At 42.6% G+C, this 20,685-nt stretch overlaps 1 protein-coding gene across 1 annotated transcript in view; it reads left to right on the forward strand.

Annotated features, from left to right (window-relative positions):
- Positions 1 to 20,685, forward strand: part of SLIT3 (slit guidance ligand 3) — a 625,600-nt gene that overhangs the window by 90,162 nt on the left and 514,753 nt on the right. The window contains exon 5 of the mRNA XM_038771676.1: positions 2,552 to 2,623. Within this exon, the coding sequence (XP_038627604.1) occupies positions 2,552 to 2,623 (72 nt within the window). The remainder of the gene's footprint in view (positions 1 to 2,551; positions 2,624 to 20,685) is intronic.

A 20,685-nucleotide genomic window follows, 5' to 3' on the forward strand; every position in this document is an offset into this window, starting at 1 on the left:
GTACTAGGCCCCAGTCCTATTCAATTCAATCTGTGCAGCCATGGTGAAAGACTTAACTAAGAATCTGGACGGGAGAGTCTTATCTTCTGGTAAACACTTCCAGTTCAGTAGGCTGAGAACATCATGAAAAGGCTCATCACACATATAAGAGCTCCTGTGTATTGATGACTGTGCTTTGCTAGCATGCACACAAGAAGACGTGAAGAGAATTGTGAATCCCTTCTCAGAATCAGGAATGTACCAAAGATTGCCAGTTAGTCTGAAGAAAGCTGAGGTTATGAACCAGTCACAACTTGACAAAACTACACACAAATGATGATTGATGTGCCCAGCAATCAGCTGAATCAATCAGTTGATGGCATTTGGGTAGTTACTCTGTGCAGAACATAGTGCTAAGAACTTGGGAATGTTCAATACAATAAAGTTGGTAGACACATTCCCTGCCCACAAGGAGCTCACACTCTAGGGGAATGCTGTTGTGAAATTTTTTGATAGGCAGGGCAGAAGTAATGTAAACCTAGAAAGGTACTCTGCCCCTTGGGAGATACAAAAATAGCCTATGGTGCCAACCCAATATCAAAAGCCAGGTATTTAATATTCTTTCTTTAACTGCAGCTATCATATTCAATTTCCAGGGCAGTTCTACCAATGCCACGTTCTTGTCACACTTCACATCAAGGGGAACAAAAGAATCATAAACAGTGAGGTCCTGGAATGTAGTCAGGCCCCTAACATCAAAGTGTGGCTTGTCTCATCACACCTCTGCTGGCAGGGACATGTGAAGAGCATGGACCATAGCAAGATATCCAAACTACTACCCTGTGGGGAGCTGATCTGGGGAAAATATTAACCGTCATGGGCAGAAGGAACATTTTAAAGTTACATGAAGTGAAGTCTGAAGTGCTGCGGTATAGCTGTGGACAGTTGGGAGAGATCATCAGAAGACAGATCAGCCGGGAAGGGAGAAATCAAAAACGGGGTAACCATTTGGGAGCACAGGCTTCTACAAGATAACACTGAGTGGAAAAATGAAAACAGCTCCAGGCAGTGCAAAACAAACATAGCAGCACAGCAAAGGCTGACCTTTAGCTGCACATGGTGTGGAAAGGATTGTTAGTTTCAGATTGATTTTATCAGCTACACTGATAATATTTCTCCCCATCAGTTACATCATCTTCCAATCTGAAGGACAACTACATAACTTTTCGGAGAGATACATTACTCTTTACACCTTTAACCCATGGCCCTGAGTTGTGATGAGTCTTCAAAGAGAAGAGTCAATGAAAAGCTGGGGTGGGCCATGATTAGTTGCATCTATACAGCATAATATGTTGCCAACTTGTACTTCCCAAACACATAGTACAGTGCTCTGTACACCGTAAGTGCTCAATAAATACGATTGAATGAATGAATAAAAACGTGGGTTTTCACCACCCCCAACATCACACTTTTCCACTATTCTGTGTGTGCTGACAGTAAACACACTAGGTAAGGCCCCATAGTAACCCAGAGTGGTTGGGATATTGAATTTATTCTGTAGTTTAGCTGTGTGCTGTTGGGGAGGAGAGGAAAGTAAAAGAAGAAGAACCAGGTTCGAGTTCTAGCTCTACCCCTGTGCTGCTGTGTGAGATTGGGTAAACCACTTAACCTCTCTGGGCCCCAGTTTCTTTATCCATGTCTCTCTTTACCTCTTTCTTCAAGTGTGAGCCCTGTGTGAATTAGAGGCTATGGTCAATCTGATTAACCCCTATGTTCCTTTGTATGTAACAGTGCATAGCACAGAAAAAGCGCCTAACAAGCCACATAAATAAAGGTGTCAGAACTTAGGAAAGTGCATTTTGTAAGCATAAGGCAAATCCCGTCGCCTAGAAGTGTGAGCGTCTCGTTGCGGAAAAGAGAAACTGGTTGTGCCGAGCAGAACACTGACCCAGTTATTGCATCCATTTTTGGCCATGGGTGGGAAGCTTATCAGTTTTGTAGATAAGCAGGAACCCTCATGTTCAGGGAGTCTGGGGGCAGGGGAGTCTTTCTGGAATGGTAACATCTTCAAAAACTGTGAGCCCATTGTTGGGTTGGGACCGTCTCTATATGTTGCCAATTCGTACTTCCCAAGTGCTTAGTACAGTGCTCTGCACACAGTAAGCACTCAATAAAAATGATTGATTGTATGAATGAATGAATTTAGATGTTGGGCTGAGGATTTCTCAAAAACAAGTTACCTTCAAGTGGGGAAAGACCTAATGGAATTCTTTGTGGGCTGAAACCCTTGCTTTATAAAAAAATTCAAAGTATTTGCCTGGCTGGGCTAGTGACATTGAAAGGTGCAAAAATTATGGTAATCATCTGCCTTTTTATTCTTCATGGGGGGGGGGGGGGGTGATGTGTGTGTGTGTGTGTGTGTGTGTGTGTGTCATGTCAAGTTCCCAGGATATTTCCTCTAGTGGATAAGAGAAGCTATTTGGGAACAGAAGAAAGGTGAGTGTTGATCTCTCCCATTAGTTTGGACATTCCTGTAATGCCCTTTTGTGTTCTGTTTCCTTTACATTCTTAGACGACTGAACAAGAATAAACTCCAAGTTCTTCCAGAACTGCTTTTCCAGAACACCCTGAAGTTAACCAGATTGTAAGTACGGCTTTGACTCTTACGTTACAGTGTGTTTTTATTTACTCTGGATAACATGGATAATGCATTTGCCACAGCTTCAGTCAGTAATTTTGCTATTGTTGCAGAGCAGGGGATTGGTTTAATTAAAAGTTGTACAAATATTAACTGAGGTGTGGCCAATGCAGGAAATGGAATTAAGGCAAAAGAAGAAGCTATGAGGCTTTGCTCTTCCTTCCACTGTCTGGGAGTTGAGCGCTTCAGAGATTGGTGAAGATAAGTGAGTGTTTCGATTAGTTGGAAGCTTTGTTTTGAGGGAGAGCTGTGTAGGCTGCCAGCCCACTGTACAGCTTTCGATCGAACTGCCCACAGAGAAACATCCATGTTGGTGAGATTTGAGACAAGCTTCCTGGCATGGAGCTATTTGTTTCGGAGAGCTGCTGTTAGAACATGTCTTTTTAACTAAGCCAAGACTCTGAAAGACATATTCCTCTGGCTGGAACGGTGCCTGCTGTTTGAAGACAGAGCATGGACAGCATGCTCCCTGCATCTCTTGGGCATTGAAGATTCGGTTTAGATGAAGGTTTTTGGAGTAAAAGTAGAACAATTGTTATGTACGGTTAGGAATAATGAGAACAGTGGAAAAAATGGGTCCACATACTCAGCTGAAGCTATGTAAACTGGTAAATGTGTTGGAATTGGGAATGAGAGTTGGTACTGACTTGAAAGTGGGTGCTTATTTGATGATAATGAATTGATTGTGACTCTGATGGTGAATTTCTTCAAGCATTTACACTTTGGGCTTCAGGATAGCACGGTCTTGTACAGGAGAAGCCCAAGGACATTTTGGGCAGTTCTACAGCATCTTCATAGAAAGCAAGTCGGATTTCCATAACTTTCTGAACAATGCAAGAAATGGTTTACCTGCTTAAAGTTTGGGGAGCAGAATTTATGGTCTGGCTGGTGAAACTGTAAAATCACAGCAGGGAGGCTGAAAAGTTGCGATTTCCATGTGGGTTTTTAATAATAAATTGTGTTTAATACCTATTTGTGCAATCAAACAATCCATGTAGGCACTGCAATAAATTTTTTTTTCTTGGGGAAATAAAAAACACATGGCACTGGCTAGGATTCATTTAGGAATCCTTCTTCTATTATGAATTTTTTTAAAGATTTTTTTTTTTCAGAGTCTGAGTTTAAACATGAAAGGGTTGGATAGAAATCAGAAATAGAAGAGTCTTTCCTCCTCATCACCAATAGAAACCTGCACTTTGTCATGATCTCCTCTCGCAGTACTTTCTGTTCCAAAATGTTCCATCAATTCTGTCAACACCCCACTGCTGGAGACAGGGCCTGTCCTCCATTCTATCTGTCATATGCTGAGGATCTACCTGCATAGCCACTTTTGGCACTGGAGTGTATTTAGACCTGTGAGATTTGAATGCCTACGTGAAGACACTCTGGTTTGTAACTGAGCCAGGAGAAGCAGAGTCTAGAAAACTCTAGCTTGGTTAGAAACTAAAGCAGAAATCTCTAGACTCTTCTCCTAGAAGTAGTGAGGCCTGGCACTCAGAGGACCTGAGTTTTAATCCTGTCTCTTCCACTTACCTGCTGTGTGACCTTGGGCAAGTCATTTAATCTCTCTGTGCTTGTTACCTCATTTGAATAACAGGGACTAAATCTTCCTTCCTCTGACAGACTGAGAGCCCCATGTAGTACAGGAACTGTGTATCTTTTCTCTACCCTAATGCTTAGTACAGTGCTTGACACGTAGTGAGCGCTTAACAAGTGCCAATCGGTAAACAGACAAAATGTTTCAAACTCTTGTGGTAATTACCCATCTATTCATATATCTTTGTCCTTAAATTGTTTCTACCACCAGACAGATTTTGTCAGCCTGCTGTTAAACTAGATAAATTTAACCTGTTTTTAAACAAGTAGGGCAGATGATATGCTATTTATCTTTGTAATATGTACCTTCTCTCTGGCAAAAGGAACACCTCCCAAAGAGTTTGCCTCAGCTATTTTAAAGGGGTTCTAGTCTGAGTGGTTATGTTTTTTTAAGTTGGCCCTAGTGCCCCCTTAGGGTGTAGGGGTTTGTGTGTATGTGTGATAAGCATCGTCCACCCATTTGGGGGTACCTATGTAGGGAGAGGGTTGAGGCGGAGAATTGATTTCAGGTCAGAACTGCAGCTCTCGGATCTCTCCTAAAATGTGAACCCTGGGAATCTTGGTTAGTCTAGGCTCCACTAGATCTGAGCACCAACTGGGGAGGATAGGTTTTTTTTTTTTTCCTAGACATCTTGTGGGAGAAGGGGGAAGAGAAGAAGGAAGTCCAGTTGACAAGGTGCAAGTTAGGTGACGTGTCTGGTTTGAATACACTCTTACATTTACTCCTCCACTACAGGTAGAGGACAAGGGCTTTTAATTAGTTTGGATTAATTTATCATCCCTGAAGATCCTTTCATTGGGGAAAATAAACACAGTGATGCTAGTTTCGATGTAATTTCTTGATTTACAAAGTTCAGTGGGGGAGGATAGAAAAAACAGTTAATATCAGCTTCTCAACAGAAAAGGGTTGGAGGTGTCTGATATCTTTTTGGCCTTACCCAGTTCTGGATCCTCTCCATTCTTTTAAATATGTGGTGACCTAAATCTGACACTGTCTTCTACAAATTCTGACCCATGTCCAGTAAAATGAAAGAGTTTCTTCCAGGCTCTTGCGTGTTTTACGTCAGCTAATATGTCCAGGGATTATGTTGACTTGTTCAATGATATTCCATTGATGACTCATACTCAGCTTGTGGATAATGGTGATGCCAACCTTTTCTCCTGGATTTGGCATGAAGCAATTTATCCCCATTATGAATTCGTGGTACTTGTTCTTTGTTCCCAAATGCTCCATCTTACATTTATCACTCTTAATTTCATTCTGTTTTGTAGTACCTGTTTTGAATTTAAAAGGTCTATTAAATGTTTATTTAACTATTATAGTCAAATAATCATTCATACTAGTGACAGAACATAAGTGTAGCTTTATTTTGCAGTTCTTTCTACTTGATATTTGGTAGGCTTATAAATGCTATGGGGTTGAAGATGATGATCTTTTCTTTGGGATTTGGAAGAAACAAAGGAAAGCTTGAGAAGGCCACAGGAAATTGTTGAAAATGATATGAAATACACATTTCACTAACTGTCTGCTTCACTTTAAAAATTCTCAATCCAAGTTGTATTCCAAAGAATTTAAGGCCATTAAATTTCAGCTCCAGGAAAGTATAGCTTTAGTGATCCCGGATGATTCTAAAAGGGAATGCAGATCAAGTACAGGGAAGTGTTTGCCAGAATGTGCATGTGTGTGCACGCACACACACACATTTGTGTGTTGCAATCCAAATGAGGCACATAATGAAACTTTTGAAGCCTCTACATCAAAAAATGGCTCCAAAATCTATCCATCGGTTTGTATGTTTGAGTGTAGACCTGCATATGTGCGTGCCTGCACACACACCCATATGAAAATATATAAATCATCTTGTAATATGTATATATATATTTGACTGATTATATCTGTGTAGCTTTATATTCATAGAGAAAATAAATTAATAAGCCTTACGGGATGAAAAATATAACATCCATTTCCTCACAAACATCATCCCCAAGTGATTTGGTGACACGACGGTTGGAAAACATTCCACTAAAGTAGTTTGATTTTCTTCAACGGTCAGCTCACCTTGGGTTGTGATTAGGATTCAAGGCCTCCAAGGGTGGACAGGGCAGTCTCAGCTTTTGGCATCAATGTGTGCCTGTGAAAATCAGGGCTCATTGTATTAAACACTGGGTTGCGGTTTCCAGAAGCATAGCCATTTACTGCTGTTAAAAACGTCATTGATGCAGAGTATTGTATGTGTCTCCGCCCCCCTGCTCTCAGCCCTGAATGTTTCCTTGGTTCTAATCATTTCTTTTACTTTGCATTATGCTTCAGGGACTGTGAGTTTTGCCAGATGCTTGAAGGTTGATTCAATTTTAATTTTCATCTGGTCATGCGCGTGATTGGTCTTTGTATTTCTCCTTCAAGTTTGGCTGCATGGTCACTAGATCTTGGCACAGATATTGAGTCAAAATATAGATGAAGCATAGGTGAAGAAAAGACTTTTCCTCCATTCTTCCTCTTCTCCATTGGAGCTGTATCTAGTTGGGGGAAGCCGTCTGGGGAGCTATAGATAAGTAAATTCCCTATTGTCCTGGGAATAAATAGTTTGGGAAGAATAAGTAGTAGAGAAGCAGCATGGCCTAATAATAATAATAACAATTATGGTATTTGTTAAGCGCTTACTGTGTGCCAACCACTGTTCTAAGCACTGAGGTAGATACAAGGTAATCAGTTTGTCCCACGGGGGGCTCACAGTCTTAACCTCCATTTTACAGATGCGGTAACTGAGGCACAGAGAAGTTACGTGACTTGCCCATGGTCACACGGCTGGTAGGTGGCAAGGCAGGATTAGAACCCACGACCTCTGACTTAGAAGCCCATGTTCTTTCCACTAAACCATGCTACTTCTCCGTGCTTCTCCATGCCTAGTGGAAAGAGCACAGGCCTGGGAGTCAGAGGACCTGGGTTCTAATCCTGGCACATGTCTGCTGTGTGACCTTCGGTAAGTCATTTAACTTCTCTTTGCCTCAGTTCCCCCATCTATAAAATGGGGATTAAATCCTACTCCCTCCTACCTAGACTGTGAGCCCCATGTAGGATAGGGACTGTGTCCAACCTGGTTAACTTATATCTACTCCAGCGCTTAGAACAATCCTTGGCCACATAGTAAGTACGTAACAAGTACCATTATCATTAGTGGTCCTTACAGTGGTCAATACGTCTGCTGTATACATTCTCTTGAATTGTTTACTCACCATCCATAGCATCACCTTCGAACCAAAGGACAACTCTTTTACTACTGCTACTAGTACTACTACTGCCACCGCTACTGCTATCACTATTACTACTACCACCACTACTACTAATACAGATTTTTTTAAGGAGAAGTGTTACTTTCCTTTCCCTCCCCACCAGCCAGTGGAGATGAGTGATTACATGCACGTTTCAATCAGCCTGCTTTTTCCCCTTGTGGTCTCTTTTAGGTCTCTGGTCTCATACCCATAACTGAGGTCTGGAGGATTAAGAGTTGAAACTTTCAAAACTAATGAAAATTCATAGACCTACACAGGATGTTTTCAAGTGGATCTTGCTATGCACCCTGCTGTTTATGGGAGGCAGATTTGGGTTCTAGCAGCGGAAACTCTTCAGCCGGTCAGACAAGCTGAAGCACTTTCCAAAGTGCATAGGTAGTCCTTATGCTAAGGAACTTTCTACTAGCCTGCAAAACGCAAGCTGTGACTTTACAATGCCTTGGAATTACAGAATATGCTTGTAATTTTTACAGTTTTGCACAGGCTTCATTGCCACATCTGGTTGATATTACCGGCAGGGATATATGGGGGAATAAACCATGGACTGGAATGTGAAACATCCCACAAAATGAGTTTCTTGTAGATTGCTGCATAAAACATTTTGAGTCCCTCTCGTTGTTTGGAAGGGCAACTTGCGTGATTTCATAGGTTTAATATTTTCTTTGGTTCACAAGGTAAGGGTTTCAGCTCATGATTTTGGGAGCAGGTCCAAGTTTATTTTGTGAAGATATGTGCAGTGTTGATAATTTTGAGTTCACCACTGACCTCTTCTTCCCAGTGTTGGGGATAAAGAGGGAATCGCTCGTTGAGTGAAACCAAAAGAACTGCTGATGGCTGTCTAATGCAGGACAGCCACAACCAGGCCCAAAGGCAAACCCAAGTGTTTCAGGGGAGGGTTTATTCCTTAAGAAAGAAAGTTCATGTTAATTGAAATTCTGACGGGATTTTTGGATCTTAATGGGAATATCTACATAGCTGAGAGGACATAACTATCTTTGTCTTTCATAACAGGACTCCCCCTTCCTCATGAAGCCAGGGGGAGTCTGAGAAAGTCAACTAATGGAGCTAGTGTTGGAGGAGAGCTGTCGCCTGGCAGGTTTGATGGGAGAGGGAGTTCCAGGTTAATAATAATAATAATAACAATAATGGCATTTATTAAGTGCTCACTATGTGCAAAGCACTGTTCTAAGCGCTGGGGAGGTTACAAGGTGATCAGGTTGTCCCACGCGGGGCTTACAGTCTTCATCCTCATTTTTACAGATGAGGTGACTGAGGCACAGAGAAGAAGCAGCGTGACTCAGTGGAAAGAGCATGGGCTTTGGAGTCAGAGGTCATGGGTTCAAATCTCGGCTCCGACAGTTGTCAGCTGTGTGACTTTGGGCAAGTCACTTCATTTCTCTGAGCCTCAGTTACCTCATCTGGAAAATGGGGATTAAGACTGTGAGTCCCGCATGGGACAACCTGATCGCCTGGTATCCTCCCCAGTGCTTTGAACAGTGCTTTCCACATAGTAAGCACTTAACAAATGCTATTATTATTATTATTATTATTAATATTATTATTACTAAGTGACGTGCCCAAAGTCACACAGCTGACAATTGGCAGAGCTGGGATTTGAACCCATGACTTCTGACTCCAAAGCCCGTGCTCTTTCCACTGAGCCACGCCGCTTCTCTCATTGTGGAAAGAGTGTGAACATGAGGTTGCAGGTGGTAGAGAAGGGAATGAGTTGGTTATCTTGAGGTACAGAGAAGGCAAGCTAGAGTAGTGTGGTGGGAGAAAAGAATGGATAAGTAGGAGGGAGAGAGCTGACTGAGTTCACTGGTCAGGTGTCTCTGCTTTCTGATGTTGTGGGCACGTTATGTGTCTGTTTACTAATTTGTACTCAACCAAGCACTTAGTACAGTGGTCTGCACACAGGAAGCTCTCAGTAAATACAATTGAATGAATGAATGAATGATTAAATGGACATGTGCAGAATAACGTTTTTAGAAAAAAATGTTCAGGCGGCAGCATGAAGTTAGGACTGGTTAGGGAAGAGTGAGGGGAGGAAGACCAAGGAGGAGGATGGTGCAATTGTCAAGTGCCAGAGCCAACATAGTGGTCATTTGAATGGAGAGGAAGGGACATATCATGGAAATATTGTGGAGGATAAACCAGAAGACCATTTTCAGACTGAATATGGGGGATGAAAGAAAGGGAAGACTCAGGGATAATGCCAGGGTATAGGCTTTATAGATAAAGAAGATGGTGGTGATATTAACTGTGATAGGAAAATTAAGTTGATGGTCTGTTTTCAACATAAGAAGCATGAAGTGTCCGTGGCACATCCAGGCGTAGATGTCCTGAAGTCAAAGAGGAAATGTGACATTGCAGAGGAGGTGAGAGGCCTGGGATAATGAAGTAGATTAGAGAATCATCTGCCTAGAGATGGTATTTGGAATCAGGGACTGGATGAGCTCCCCAAGAGGTACTCTAAAGTGAAAAGAGAAGGGGACCCAAAACAAAACCAATAAGGAAACTCACAGTTATGGGGGGAGAGGTGGAGGAAGAGCTAGCCAAGGAGACTGAGTAGTAGCTGGAGAGGTAGGAGGACAATCATGAGAAAACAGTGTTGCTACCATGTTAATCCAAGCACTTATCCTATCCCACCTTGATTACTGCATCAGCCTCCTGGTTGGCCTCCCAGCCTCCTGTCTCTCCCCACTCCAGTCCATGCAGTTTCTACACAACTGTTCCTTGCATGTTTCCCTACCCCTCAAAACCTTCCAGTGATTACCCATCTATCTCCACATCAAACAGAAACTCCTTACTATTTTAAAGCACTCAATTGCCTTGGAGCGCCCCACCTTGCTTTCCTGATTTTCTACTACAACCCAGCCTACAAACTTGGCTCCTCTAGTGCCAAGCTATTCACTGTACTGTGATCTTGTCTATCTCACCTCCACCCCTTTCCCACATCCTGCCTCTGGATTGGAATGCTTTCCTTCTTCATATCCGACAGATGAACGCAATCCCCACCTTCAAAGCCTTATAAAAATCACATTTCCTCCAATCTTCCCTGATTAAGCCTTCATTTCCTCTTATCCCAATCCCTTAGGCATCATCCTTGCACTTGGATTTTCACCCTTTATTTGTCCCTCCCTCAGCCCCGCAGTATTTATGTAAATATCTGTAATTTATTTCTTTAAATGTTGGTCTCACCCTCTAGACTGTAAATCAACTGTGGGCAGGGAAGGTGTCTACCAACTCTGTTATACCGTGCTCTCCCAAGCTCTTAGTTCAGTGGTCTGCTCACAATAAGCGCTCAGTAAACTTGATTGATTGACATTAACGAATATATCATAGTTAAGAATGAAACTAGACTGCAAGCACCTTAAGGGCCACGATCATGTCTACGACTCCATTGTATTGTACTCTCCCAAGTGTTTATACAATGCTCTGTGCACCTCAGTTGCTTAATAAATACCATTAAATGATTTATTGAGAATAGATGCGTAACAGATAACCAGATGAATGAGAGTGGTGGGTGGCTGATGAGATGGTACAACCAGGAAGATTGTGCTAGGGAGTGGAGGAAGAGGAGTCAATTAGGGAAGGCCTTCTGGAGAAAGTAACATTTATAGAGGATTTTGAAGGGAGTGGTGTGATTTGATAACTTTGAAAAGCAAATTTAAAATATAAGGGAAATTCCATGTTGCCATTGTCAAAGAGTAATTTCCCAATTAGAAACTTAAATTCTTCTGAGAGATATCGGCAGTTTAACTGTAAAGTGAAAGTTGTGTTCTTGAAGAACCCTGTGTTTGAGGAATTTTGTGTTATAGTTCTCACCCCTTGGCAGGCAGACAATAATTTTTTCTCACACCATCTACAGACTGGCCAACAGATTTTGTTGCATTCAGAAAGACTCATGTTGTGGATGGACTGTTTCCTAATTCTACAATAGCAGTCTTTCCAAAATGTGTAAGAAAACACATCTTAAAGGGGATTTGGCTACCTGGCTACTTTTAGCTAATTTTTTTTGTAAATACAGAAATTTCAACAAACATTTAAACCATTCCTGCTATTTGTCAGACAGTTGAGTTCTCTTCTGGGAACCAAGTGCTTTGCAGTTGAATTCAATATCTGGATTTTAGTGTCAGCCTAATTTACAACGTCCCAAACTTATTTTGTTTCCCTTTCAAAAGAGCTGCATCCAGAACCTTGAAAGCCATTTGTCAACTGTGAGGTTTACAACTCAGTTATAAACTCCTGGAAATTGGTACTTGTAATGAAAGTGTTGAAATCATATCAACTCTAACATGTTGTGGTTCCATACAAATTGAAATGGAGATGTTTAAGTTGATTTCATGCTTCTTTCTTGAAGTTTGTGTTCTGGATTCAAGTTGCAACATTGCAATATTTAATCTTTGATTTTTGATGTTTCCTTCCTTGAAGTTTCTGCCATTCCCGTTGGAGTTGTAAAGAACATTTAAAGGCATCTATTTGATATGCATATTCAGTTGAGTAATGAAACTCTAGTCTTGAGTGGAGTCTTTGACTTGAGTTGATTTATCCTTTCATTAATTTCTCTGAGCTCATTGGCCTTTCTTTTTAGTCACTAAGTCACTTTCTGATTGATGCCTGCTTGAAATACACACAGTTCACTGGAAGGATTTTTTTTTTGAAGACTGAGTGACCTGACAAAATAATGGACTTTGAAAGAGGGTGAGTTATCAGTGTCTGAATGATCCCTCGCAATCACCTTTAATTTTTTTTTTTTGATGAAACTATAAGCATCGAATATGGATGTCTTCGGTGATCTAACCTTGAGACTTTTATCTGATGTGTCTGTGGAAACAGTTAATAATTTTTTATATCCTCCCTTCTACTGCAGTTTAAAGAGAACAGGCAGATAAATGAAGTTTTCTCACTTGCTGTTCACTAGACACTTGGATATAATTTCACTTTAAAGAAAAATACCAGCATTAGACTAGGTTGAGTTATTGAGCAATCCTGTGACAAAATGGGGTCATAATGGGGTGTTGAGAGGGTTTTTTTCTTGTTTCTACATTTCATAATTATACTTTAGTGCACCTAGATCACAGCAAGTCTGAGCACAAGACACTAAATTATAACAGCAATATTTTCTGGCCTCCAGGGATTTCCTTCTTGCTGAAAAAGATGTACATTAGGTCAGACATCCAGTTGGGAGACTTCTGGGTGACATTCATTTAATTTATCAAGTCAGAGTGCCTGCTCCCATGGCTCAGGAGTATTTAGCAGAATTGTGTTTGGAAATAATGGTTAGAGCTTCCATCTCTAATGGCGCTCTGTGGAATCTCATTTCCCTGGACCTAGAGAGGGATATGATTTTCTTTATTTAAATAGGAGTGAAAGATGGTAAGTCATTAGCCTTGATAAGAACAGAAACCAGTGGTGAGAAAATAGGGAAAATAAAACCTTTGACAAACCCAGCCAGGATTTGCCATCTTCACTGTGTGCATTAAGTTATTCAAGCTAATTTGTTTGCATATGTCAAACCAGGGGAGGCAAACACCAAAGGTACTTAGCTGTGCAGATTAACTTCAGGGAGGTTTGGGGATCATATTACAGTTTGCAGCTCCAGTGGATACAATTTTGGGAAAGTCTCAATCTACTAAGTGACTTTTTTCCATCTTTCTCTCTAACTTCCTCCCACCCCATCAGCTGAGCGTGCATACCCCAGCACCGGCTCCTCACCCTCACCATTTTAAATTCTAGACCTTCAGAATCTGAAATGAAAGCATTCCTCCAGGCTATTGGTAACCCAAGGTCAAGTTCTTCCAAAGTTAGACCCTTAAGTCATCTGATTGCACCTACATGAGAAACCATGTGGGGCCAAGGAATGCACTGAAGAAACAGTTTCAACCAAAGAAAGAATAAATGGTGCCAGTTGTCTATTTTAAGCTGAAGCAAGTGAACTCTGACATTACAAAGGTAGTGTTAGATGCGGGTTTCATTTTGGTTTCAATTAAAAAGATGATGATGATGAGTTCTCCTGTCAGGAAGGATGGATGAATCTCAGACCTGCACAGAGGAATTGACTATAGGCTCACACAATGCCACTCGTACTCTCTTGGCCACTGGCAGCCTACATTATGTTCACACTGTGGTGCAGAGTTCAAGGAGCAAGCTGCTGGATGTCGGGGTGAGGGCATCATATATCGTACCAGTTGTGTGCCAGTGTGCTATCTTTAAGAGAGTTCTTCACAGTGTTTACTCTAACTTCACTTTTCTTGGTTAACCTGAAACTTCAAAAGAAAAGAAATCCTTGAAATTCTGTAGACTGTACGCTCTTTGTGGGCAGGGATTGCATCTACCAACTTGTATTGCAGTTCCACAAGAAATTAGGACAGTGCTCTGTGCTCAGTAAGTACCATCGATTGATTCATTCATTGAATTCACTGATTCATTGAAATATGACTTACCTTAAGGCAAGGCCTATTCTGACTGAGAAACAGATTTCTGATTGCATTTGGAATCTTGAGCAAGAACTACCATCAGTTGAAGCACATATCTGTTATACTTATGTGTTCAGGGTAGAGTTTGGTTTATAGAATAATAGTGGAGACACATCCTATTGATTTCCTTTTATCAGTTACCTTGTCTGTAGTTCAAATGTATCTTTAATGTGGGCTGTGAAATGATTAAGGGAGGTCAATCTATAATAACGTTTTCTGCTGGATGGTGATACAGTGGAATTTAGTTACTTGAGAATCAGGAGAGAAATTTGAATGCTAACAGTCTTTGTGAATTAAATGTTTCTGTCTAGCAACATAAGTGTATTTAGTGGATTTAGTCCTATAATGGATCAGATGTTTTAAGAAAAAAAAGCCTTCCTAAGTGAATGCAAGTTATCTCACTTAGTCCCTGTGGTTTCTCTTGCTGCCCTTTCTCAGGAGAGAGTTGGAAAATGGGCAGCAGTCTAAATTGCACAGGCTTTACAAGAAGTGATTTCTAAATTCAGAACCCCCAGGGCCAGATTCTTTATAAAAAGCTGTTTCTTAAATAAAACCCCTGGAAAAATAATCTCAGCCTTTTTGGGGTTCTTGCTACCTCCTCCCTGGCAGATTCAAATATTTGGGAATATCCCAAAGCCACCCCTCACTACTTATACTTTCTCTTCGCTAATTCAAGGAAGTAGGCGCAGTCAATTTAATTGAACACTTCTCTGCCTTGGGTCTCTGGGGATATTTCTGAAGGAGCATTGTTTATAAGGGACAGCTGAATTGGTTATAAAGAGTGGGTAAAAGAACACAGGCAAGATTAGATTTTAGGGCCTTAAAAATAGAAGTCCCAAGGTCACAGTGTAGAAATATTATTAATAGTATTATTATTGTCATCATCATCATCATTGTATTTAAGTGCTTACTATATATCAAACAGTGTTCCAAGCATTGGGATAGATACCACTTAATCTGGTTGGACACAGTCCCTGTCCCACATTGAGCTTACAGTCTGAATAGGATGGAGAACAGGTATTGACTCCCCATTTTACAGTTGAGGAAACTGAGGCCCAGAGAAGTTCAGTGATTTGCCCAAGATCCCATAGTAGTTAAATGGGAGGGCTGGAATTAGAACTCAGGTCCCCTGACTCCCAGGCCCATGCTTTTTCCACTAGGCTACACTGCTTCGCAGTGTGGGAAGAAGTGAATTGGCAGAAAAATAAAAAAGAGAAGCCAATAGGGGACAGTCTTGCAGTTTTTATTTTATGGCCAATCCTTAGTGCTTTATTATACATGTTTATTCCATAATCCAGTCAATTTTTTGACTACTCTGACGGTAAATATTTTTATGTCTGTTTTCCTGTTAGGGTGTGAGCTCCCTGTGGGCACAAAATGTGCAATTTCTTAGTTTTGTAAGCACTTAGTTCAATGTAGTATCCAGTGGGTGCTCAGTAAGTACTATTACTTTTCCCACTTGGATGGTTCTGCCAGATATAGCATTTGCATTTAACCAGTAATCCCTGCCCAAATCAGAGCTGTTTCTATTGAGTAAGAATCTAAAGTTGGTATTCAGTGATAGTGGTTATGGGGTGGGGGAGTTTCAGTGATTTTTATCAAGGGGAGGAGTCTCTAATCTGACCCCATTTGACTCTTCTAATGTTTTTTCTTCCCAAAGGAAATTATATTTGATATTTTAATTTTTGTTCCTCAGTTTTAAATTCTGATTTTGTTTTTATTATGAGGTTGCACTGGCAACAGTTTACTCTGTCGGCTCCATCGGTGAATGCTCCTAAAACTTGTGTGTGTTTGCAGAGTGGTTGATTTTCCCCCTGAAGAAGACCCCATTTGGTCACCTGTAACCCAACACTACCCTGAGCCAGTTGAACAGGGTTTTTTTTAATGGTATTTGTTAAGTGCTTACTATGTGCCAAGCATTGTATTAAGCACTGGGGTAGATGCAAGCTATTCAGGTTTGACACAGCCCTTATCCCACATTGGACTCACAGTCTTAATCCCCATTTTACAGATGAGGGAACTTGTCCAAACTGGTGGTGTCCTTCGGCTTGTCACTCTACCAAGTTATCAGCCAGCTCCGGCAAACAAATTAGCAGGATTTCAGTTTACAGGGCGAAAGTGCTCCACTGCTGAAGGCGACTCTCTTCTCAGAAGCCTTGATTACTTATCACAGTTGAGGAAAAGTTGCCTCTTTGGGAACCCCTAAGATAGGACTCACTTGGCACTAAATCTCTTAGGAGTCACTCTCATGACATAATCTTTTCAGACCTCAGAACAGTCTGTGCTGCTCACTTATTGGGCCTCTGTTTACTTATTTCTGTTGTAAATTACCTCTGGCTCCCTGCCGCCTGATCATCTTGGTGATAGGCTAATAGCTCTGAGCATACCACATTTGCCTTGTGTGATGAGGCAAGTAATATGCTTATCTTCTGGGAGAGAAACACACTCAGCATTTATTTTAGTGGGGAAAAAATTTTACCCAGGAGAAGGGGGTAAAGTCTTTTACCTAATAGCCATGATGGAAGTGGGTGTAATGTCTCCCCCATAAATCTAAATCTTCACTTCCTAAATACTTTCAAGGCTTTATGTGCAGCTCAGTGCCTGTTTAGAGCCGGGACTGGATCTGCGGAAGGGAGTTTAGTTATTTAAGACTTCACTCAATCAATCAGTCAATAGTATTGATTTTCTCCATTCCCAATTAGAACAGGTTAGGGTCAGGATGTGAAAAGGTAGGATGAGTTCAGGTGGGCTGCACCCTCCCCTTCTTGTTCATGTCACCTGTCCACATGTTTTGTTTTGTTGTCTGTCTCCCCCTTCTAGACTGTGAGCCCGTTGTTGGATAAGGACCATCTCTATATGTTGCCAACTTGTACTTCCCAAGTGTTTAGTACAGTGCTCTGCACACAGTAAGGGCTCAATAAATACGATTAAATGAATGAATATCAGGCCACCTTGGGGCGGGAGGGTCAGTAGCTACTAGAACTCCATCCTCTCCTGGTTCTCCTCTTATCTCTCCGGTCAGTTCATTCTCAGTCTCTTTTGCAGGCTCCTCCTCCCCCTCCCATCCCCTTACTGTGGGGGTTCCTCAAGGTTCAGTTCTTGGTCCCCTTCTGTTCTCGATCTACACTCACTCCCTTGGTGACCTCCTTTGCTCCCACAGCTTCAACTATCATCTCTAAGCTGATGACACCCAAATCTGCATCTCTGCCCCTGCTCTCTCCCCCTCCCTCCAGGTTCGCATCTCCTCCTGCCTTCAGGACATCTCCATCTGGATGTCTGCCCGCCACCTAAAACTCAACATGTCCAAGACTGAACTCCTTGTCTTCCCTCCCAAACCCTTCCCCCTCCCTGACTGAACTCCTTGTCTTCCCTCCCAAACCCTGCCCTCTCCCTGACTTTCCCATCACTGTTGACGGCACTACCATCCTTCCCATCTCACAAGCCCACAACCTTGGTGTCATCCTTGAATACGCTCTCTCGTTCACCCCTCACATCCAAGCCGTCACCAAAACCTGCTGGTCTCAGCTCCGCAACATTGCCAAGATCTGCCCTTTCGTCTCCATCCAAACTGCTACCCTGCTCATTCAAGCTCTCATCCTATCCCGTCTGGACTACTGCATCAGCCTTCTCTCTGTTCTCCCATCCTCCCATCCTCCCATCCCCACTTCAATCCATACTTCATGCTGCTGCCCGGATTGTCTTTGTCGAGAAACGCTCTGGGCATGTTACTCCCCTCCTCAAAAATCTCCAGTGGCTACCAATCAATCTGCGCATCAGGCAGAAACTCCTCACTCTCAGCTTCTAGGCTCTCCATCACCTTGCCCCCTCCTACCTCACCTCTCTTCTCTCCTTTTACAGCCCAGCCCGCACGCTCCGCTCCTCTGCCGCTAATCTCCTCACCGTGCCTCGTTCTCGCCTGTCCCACCATCGACCCCCGGCCCAAGTCATCCCCCGGGCCTGGAATGCCCTCCCTCCCAACATCTGCCAAGCTAGCTCTCTTCCTCCCTTGAAGGCCCTACTGAGAGCTCACCTCCTCCAGGAGGCCTTCCCAGACTGAGCCCCCTCCTTCCTCTCCCACTCGTCCTCCTCTCCACCCCCCGTCTTACCTCCTTCCCTTCCTCACAGCACCTGTATATATGTATATATGTTTGTACATATTTATTACTCTATTTATTTTACTTGTACATATCTATTCTATTTATTTTATTTTGTTAATATCTTTGGTTTTGTTCTCTGTCTCCCCCTTCTAGACCGTGAGCCCACTGTTGGGTACGGACTGTCTCTATATGTTGCCAACTTGTACTTCCCAAGTGCTTAGTACAGTGCTCTGCACACAGTAAGCGCTCAATAAATACGATTGATTGATTGATAGAACGCAGGGTGGTTGTGGTACACATTTGCATGATGAATTGCACCTGATTAGATGTCCTGAAACACTGCTCAAACTACCCCTCCCAGAAGGTCAGAAACAACTCTACAAGGGTTGCTTCACATTTACAGAAATTGAGACTGGGCCCTGCTGATCCTGGGTGTATAAAGGCCTAGATTTTCAGTTAGCGTAAGCCTTTTCCAGTTAATGCTCAGGTTGTGACTAAGCACATGAGAGAACCTGATCTCTTCCCCCTGTGGTGGGATAGACAGCATATTTGTCTCCTCATGTGGGTGCCTGTAAGTACAGTATTAGTATAGAAGCAGCGTGGCTCAGTGGAAAGAGCATGGGCTTTGGAATCAGAGGTCATGGGTTCAAATACCGGCTCCACTAATTGTCAGCTGTGTGACTTTGGGCAAGTCACTTAACTTCTCTGTGCCTCAGTTACCTCATCTGTAAAATGGGGATTAATATTGTGAGCCCCCTGTGGGACAACCTGATCACCTTGTAACTTCCCCAGCGCTTAGAACAGTGCTTTGCACATAGTAAGCACTTAATAAATGCTATTATTATTATTATTATTATTATTAACAGACCAGGTTGCAGCTGATCCATGTCCTGCTTGGTACTAGATGCTTTTATGTATATTTTTTTATCTGTGGTACCAAGCCTTCCTCTATCATGGCTCCTGCCATTCATTCATTAATTCATTCAATCAATCGTATTTATTGAGCGCTTACTGTGTGCAGAGCACTGTACTAAGCGCTTGGGAAGTACAAGTCGGCAACATACAGAGGCGGTCCCTACCCAACAACGGGCTCATAGTCTAGAAGGGGGAGACTGGGCCATACATTGCACAGACTTGGGAGTGGAATGCTAAGGCTCTGGAGCAATTGTGGGGTCAAGCATTGGAAAGAAACACTTCAGGCTAGTTTGGGCCAAATTAAGCAAACTGCCAATCAGTCAGTCAACCAATCAATGGTATTTATTTATCGCTTACCATATGCCGAGCACTGTATTAAGCACTTGGGAGAGTTACAGTATAACAGAGTTGGTAGGCTCATTCCCTGCCCACAACGAGTTACAGTCAGGAAGGCAACCTTATTTTGTCATCCTATTGTGTCACGTGCCAGCACCGCATGTGTGATTTCACATACAGCTCAAGTTCCGTTTTTTGGGAGTGCCGTCGCAAACACCCCTACTCTCCACCCGCCAGCACTCTGGATATGGAGCACGTTCAGCAAAATATGAGCCCTTATGGTGCCTCCAGCCTGGCCAGCCTAAGTTGGGTTTGGGATAATGAAGTCCCTGTATTCGGCAAGAAGAGAATAACAATTTGGAGAAAGAAGAACCCACTGGGTAGGACTAAGCACATCCTCCATTCTTTCCCCTCAGAAAGCTGCTGAAAGGGAAAATGAGTTCTGGGCAGCTGTGAGAAACAGAGAGGAGGAAGCAAGGGTGTTCTTGTTTTCTTCAGAAGGAGCAGACTGTGGGGCCGGGTCATGGAGCAGAAAGAACCAAGGGAGCTTTACCATTTACAGAAACCGAACAAATGCTTGTCTTGTTGCAAAAGGAAAACCGAAGAAAGAAAAGGGTGATAAAATGCTTATTTCATGCCCTTTCTAGCCTGTATCGTTGATTCTCATTTGGGGAAAGTCCATATGGCGTCCTTATGACTGAGAGTCACTGCTATAGGCTTTACTGCAGCCAATACTTGCGGGCGAGCCTACTGGCTCGACGTGCTTGAACCTAAGTCTTAGATCTCAGAGCTTTTGCTTCTGTTAGAGCTGATGTGAGTAGTAGTGGTGATAGTTTAGTGCCTCGGCGCTGGGCTGGAATTAGACCCTGCGGAGGGTGAGTGAAGCAGCAGCAGTGTTTCCATTGGCTTAAAAAAATGAGCTGGCTCACATCTGCTGAAGTTGTGAACGGCTCTGGTTGAGGGATGGAAAGCTGTAGCTTAACAGCTCTGCAACTGCCATTTAATTTCTGTGCAGTCAGAACCGCCGATCAAGGGCTTTCTCTGTGGGCAGTCTGGGCCGGCCAAGAAAAGCCATTCACTCAAGTTGAAAAATAATTTAGCGTCTCTGACTTTCTGCTAGAGGGGACTACCCCCTTCACCCCATCTTCTGTCAGTCTCCTGACAGCCGTTGGAAATCATTATGGGAACTCTTAACTGTGTAGCTCCATCCGTTCAGACTAGATGGAGTTCCATACTGGGACCCCCAGCAAACTCAGCTGTGGTAAAGTGGAGCCAGAGCCATTATGGGAAA

Source organism: Tachyglossus aculeatus, chromosome X1 (genome assembly GCF_015852505.1).
Source record: "Tachyglossus aculeatus isolate mTacAcu1 chromosome X1, mTacAcu1.pri, whole genome shotgun sequence".
NCBI classification, from domain to species: domain Eukaryota; kingdom Metazoa; phylum Chordata; class Mammalia; order Monotremata; family Tachyglossidae; genus Tachyglossus; species Tachyglossus aculeatus.